Source organism: Lolium rigidum, chromosome 1 (assembly GCF_022539505.1).
Source record: "Lolium rigidum isolate FL_2022 chromosome 1, APGP_CSIRO_Lrig_0.1, whole genome shotgun sequence".
Taxonomy (NCBI): Eukaryota; Viridiplantae; Streptophyta; class Magnoliopsida; order Poales; family Poaceae; genus Lolium; species Lolium rigidum.
This window is the reverse complement of record NC_061508.1, coordinates 221,328,360-221,333,832: the sequence shown is the minus strand read 5'-3', so window position 1 is coordinate 221,333,832 and position 5,473 is coordinate 221,328,360. Positions and strand designations below refer to the sequence as shown.

The window sequence follows — 5,473 nt, the reverse complement described above, 5'->3', positions numbered from 1 at the left end:
TTGGATTTTTTTTCCCCAGCATACATACCGTGATTAGATCAAGAAGAAACTGCATTCGGTTAAAAATGAACATCATCAAGCACTACGGAGAAAAAATTACCGATAACTTAACATAGAGATAAATAAGCAATACTAGTAACCTACAACTAGAGGAGATGGAGATGTAGAGTCTTCGGATATGCTTGGCTTCGTGCACGCCAGCCATCACAGGCAACTTAATTGCAAAGGTGTTGCTCTAGATGAGTGGCATACAGGGAGCCAGGCACATCCATATCATATCCTAGTTAAGCTAGCTAGATTCATTACCTTGGCGACATTGTCGCCGCCCGCCTTTGGTATCACAATGTGCTAGCAATAGCTAGTGGTATATGTATGGAGACTGATCTCTTGCACCATTCCATCGAATGATATCACCATCGACCGATGATGTACAGCCATGTATGCACTCTCACTAGCCTAGCTGAGCTGATTGCACGAGAGATGCATTCGTACAGCTGGATTGCAAAATGAGAGTGTGGGAACTGGGAAGATAGGTGATGGGGAAAGAAGGGGTACCATACATATAGGCTGTGTGTGTTGGCTGGCTCGTTGGTAGGAGGATGTGTGTGCGTCAGTGCGTGGGTGTGGTGGGGATGTACATGTCCTCAAACTTGTGGCGGTACAGTTTGTTAAACTATAAGTGGATTGCCTAACTCTTTCCATAAGATCGGTCTTTTAGAATAGTTGGTTAGTGCATGAAGCTTAACATGGTATCAGAGCCAGGGTCTCGAGTTCGAGTCCTGGTTTTCACAATTTATTCTATAAATTGATGTTACTCCCCCTCCTCCTCCTGTCTATGTACTGGCTTCTAGGGCCATACGCCTTTGTTTACACGTGTTGACTTATCTTCGCCGCCTCACACGTGAGGGGGGATGTTAAACTATAAGTGGATTGCCTAACTCTTTCCATAAGATCGGTCTTTTGGAATAGTTGGTTAGTGCATGAAGCTTAACACAGTTACTATCTATAGAAAAATCATGTGTCCACCAATTCAAACCATCCGAAAGATAATTTGATCTACATATGAAAATATGATTTGTAATCTTGCAACTCCATATTTTTTTTGTTTAGAGAAACACAGTACAAACGCAGGTGCTCACATACACGCGCATACACTCACCCTATGAACGCACACACTACCCCTATGAGCACCTCCAGAAGACTGAGCCAGCAAATCGGATCTTCAAATTTACGAAATCACCATGGAACGTCGCCTCCCACTGAATGAATATTCCGTCTTTATGAGACACACATATATCAAACCTAGGATTTGAACTCTGGTGGGCTAAGGGTATAACCACCCTCCTAAACACCCAACCTTAGATTGGTTCTCTGCACCATACTCCATATGATTCATCAGACACACTAATTTGCACAACTAGAATGGTCGTGTTCTTGGAACCAACATAACGATACTGTCAGCACCTAACTACTCAAACGAAAAATTGGAGAAGTTGTCCAAACTTGTATGTTGCCTAGATTCGCACAGGTTGTTCCTCTGCGAACTTCACTAAGACGTCTTTCATAACACATGATCCTGACCTGACCCAATAGCCGTGGCAATCAGTAATAGACTAAAACCGGGATGCGGTTGTTAATTTTTGTTGCTGTTGCAAACAAGAGTTGAAACACTTACGCCAGGTGTTAACCGAGCAAAGGGCAAGCAAGCTATCGACATACCTCACAAGGACAATCGGTGAACCACAAACAGACCCGAGATTCAAGTGGATGTGCCATCTGCAATCAAATGTTTTTCCTAATTTCCTAAATTTATGTTTGTACCATGCATAGAGGGTCCTAGTTTGAACCAATGTTTAAAATAGCCGGCTACGGGATATAGCCGCAGCCTCCCAAAACAGCTACAGTCTAGCTATAGCCGGTTATTTAAGGACTTTGACACCTTTTAGCGGGCTAATGCAGTTAGCCGCACCATGCGGAAAAATGCTATAGCGGGCTATAGCCCGGCTATAGTCGGCTATTTTAAACTATGGTTTGAACTCAAATCAACTGGCTAGGGCAGCATGCAAAGCACAACCACAGGAGCTTTACCACACCATTTACAAATGTACAGTTCCGATTCATAAGAAATATCACACTTTGCAGTTTGTAAGCAGATACACCAAAATATGTACGTGAGGACACACAGGAGCTTGCCAATTTCAATATGGTGCATGATGAATTCGAGAAACTGTCTCCGTGATAGTGTCTACCCAATGTCCAATTCCAAGGAAGCAGCCTAAACATACACCATCTTTGAAGGACATCGAAATACTGCATGGTGCTGATAAAGCCATGACGAATATGTACGTCAACCCAGATGCATTCATAGTTGAAAGAACATGGAAGGATCACTATGGGGATAAGCTAGATGAGCAGTAGATTTGAATCTGTGCACGCATCATCATCTTAAAAGTTTTGGTGGCTGACATAACAGAATTGAAGTCATGTTTTTCATACAGGGATCTACATCATTTGACTTTGTGCAACATTCTAACTGAGAAAAGATTTCCAGAGACAAAATAGCAAACACAAAGGAGAAGTGTGATGGGTACTCGATCAAGATTTCAAGAGACTGCTGTGCAAAAATCTTGTTGACCTATGTTTGACTTCTGAATATTTTCACCTGACTCTAGGTTCTTACGCAGCCTTTAAGGAAGCATTTAGATTGTTCTTCTTGGTAACCACAAGACAAGGTCTTACTTGATAGGGATGGAACAAAGCAACAATATGAGACAATGCACCAAACAATACATGAGGATAAAACGACTAGCTAGGAAACTTGATATTGACACTTACACTGAATTTACAGATCATCCCTTCCATGATCACAAGACGTCTTACCGATTCAACATATAGGCATGCACGCAACATGCCACGACACAAAGGCACCAGACTCAAATTCGATTGCTGTCAAGACTCACATATATTCAGTGTTACTTAAGGACATGCCTACCATATTAGACACATTGGACTTTCCTGGCAAGCTTGGCGATGAGCTCGTTTAAAAGAGAGGGATAGGTCATAGTTATATGCTCCCAGTCACTGGCCGCCATTATTGTTTGCAAACTTGAGGAAGATTGTTCTTGCAGAAACTGTAAGCACTCCTCCTTCAACTCATGGCAATGGTGTTGCTCCGCTAGAGCAAGAGTGGAAGTCACCGAGCTCACATCTATGTTCTCGCACAACACATCTTCGCAGGACAACTTCAGCCCTTGGAGATCATATCTGTCTGCTGCGACAAACAAGTCTTGGACCCATTGCAGCCATGTTGCATCAACCCCCTCTTCTTGCCCTTCTTCCTCAACTTGTGCTTTGTCCTTCTCCATCTCAGGAAATAAATCTGTGTAGATGAAACTAAGCAAAGCACCGAACACTTTTGCTTCCATGTCTTTGATCTGTATGACACCTGCCGTAGTGCCTTCCTTCATGGGGCCAAAGAGTTGTGCCATGAAGACTGTAGATCGGGCTGCAAGCACACAACGGTGTGCAGCAAATGTCTCCCCACTGACCTTGAATGTCACATCAGCGCCCACCTTAGTTTGAAGAAGCTGGTTCAAGTTTTGCCGTAGGTCAGACAGTGGCACCTTACTGGCATTGGCATCCTCGATATTGAGATCCTTGAAAATCATGACGTCAGCGCGGATGGTGAAACAATCACCCTTTAGATTATTTGATTCTTCAAAGTCATCTCTTTTCAAAAACTTCCTGTAGCCCCAACTACGAGAATCGTTGGAGAAGTTGCATGCTTTGCTAGTTGAACGAATGTATGCTGGTTCTTGCTTCTCAACCTGGTCGATACAACGAAGAGCAAAGTGCGCCTTCACAGGCTCTGCAACATTGTCATCAAGAAGGACAATGTAGGCAGAAATGAAGTCGGCACTGAATGAACTGTCATGGCTGGGCCTGAAATCAATGCACCAGCGATGGCCTCCCACCATGAATGGGCGAGATTTGATGCCCTTGCCATAGAGTATATCTTTGGTGCGCGAGTAGCCTTCGATCACGAGCAGGTGGTAACCGTTGGCAGTGCTGGCGTCGATCATATCCGACGTGGTGGAAATGCACAGCTCGCCGTCAGTGATGACAGATACACCGGCGAACGGCGTGACGCATCTGCAAATCAGACACGATATAATCAGTGAATAAAATAGGCGCGACAGCATTAGTGGGGATATTCCCCATAATTTCTACTCACAGAAAAGTGCACTTCAACTTTTTCAAGCCAGTCCAGTGCAACTAGTAATATTTTAAGACATTTCAAATTGCAAAGTTGAGATCGAGGATTTCAGGGGCCAAACCTGCTCACGTCCCGCTGCCACGCAGCGGATGAAGTTCCCGCTTGCCCGCCCGCGCGACCACTTGCCGCGTCGCCGCCAGAGGCCGCAAGAAGACACTGCTCGGCTGATAGCGCCGCCGACGCGCCCCCGCGAAGCGCACCGCGTCCGGTGCCCTTACGCCGCGCCGCTGCCTTCGCACCACCGCGGCCACGCGCAGCTTTCGCACCACCTCGACCACGCGCCGCGCCGCTCCTTAGTTTTTTCTGCACCATCCTGCCCGATGCGCCGCCCGCAGCCGCAGCACGAGAGTCGCTGTCGCTCGCCGGCAGAGGTACCGGCGGCTCGTGGAGACGTGGGTGCTCTGTGCGAGTTAGGGTTCGTCAATTAGCAGTTACCTGGGCTGATATGGGCCTTGGACTATTTCTGTGGCTCATTTATTGCAGTACAATCAGATGTCAAAAATTGAATTTTGATCCAAAACCCTCAACACAAAAAACACATTACAATATGAAAATTCCAAAAAAAATCAACACGTACACATCCAAATTCCATGTGAGCATGTAAATTTTTGAGAAAAACCAAAAGCTTGTGTCCTATGTGTAAAATGGACGATAAATATCTCGTGCAAACCCTTCTTTTAGCACATTTTTTTTACGCCGGCCACACAACGGTTATTCGTGGAACGACTTGGTTCGCCCATAAGTTGTGAATATGTCCCAGCGGCATTTTTTGATTCTTTGATAGTTAAAATATGTTTAAAGTACATTTTAAATAAAAGAGAGCACACAGATCCAATACAGTGCTACCAATATGATAGATTATTCATGATTATTTTACTGTGTTTAATTTTTCCGCAATCTTCGTTTATCTAATTTCTTTATTGTTTGTTTCGTGTCCAAAAGAAAATCCATGTTCCACATCCACTACTCCACAAGCTATTGTCTTATTTTGCATCTCACTTAATTGCACTATAGACAGATCTGGACTATTCATGTTTCTTTCTTTTTCTTCAGTTTACTTATGTGCCCGATTTTGTTTATTTAATGTTCATATTTTATATTCAATAGCTCTTTCGAACATCTATTTCAGATAGTAACTAAAATTACCCGCGACCGAGTGTCTCTTTCTTTTTGAACTTTCATAAACTTTATTAAACC

General features: G+C 44.1%; 1 protein-coding gene across 1 annotated transcript; it reads right to left on the bottom strand.

Annotated features, from left to right (window-relative positions):
• Positions 1 to 2,791: 2,791 nt before the first annotated feature.
• LOC124655145 (BTB/POZ and MATH domain-containing protein 1-like) lies at positions 2,792 to 4,588 on the bottom strand. The gene is made up of 2 exons (XM_047194101.1): positions 4,338 to 4,588; positions 2,792 to 4,152 (listed from the first exon to the last, which is right to left on the bottom strand). Exons 1-2 carry the CDS (start codon positions 4,586 to 4,588, stop codon positions 2,997 to 2,999), a joined length of 1,407 nt encoding a protein of 468 aa, XP_047050057.1. The 3' UTR covers positions 2,792 to 2,996.
• Between the last annotated feature and the right edge of the window lie 885 nt (positions 4,589 to 5,473).

Bases quoted from the DNA above. Each gene is read 5' to 3' on its own strand.
- LOC124655145 (XM_047194101.1), bottom strand. From the start codon at position 4,588: ATGGTGCAGAAAAAACTAAGGAGCGGCGCGGCGCGTGGTCGAGGTGGT. The intron at 4,153-4,337 runs GTTTGGCCCCTG...TCTGATTTGCAG, and splicing joins TGGCAGCGGGACGTGAGCAG to ATGCGTCACGCCGTTCGCCG.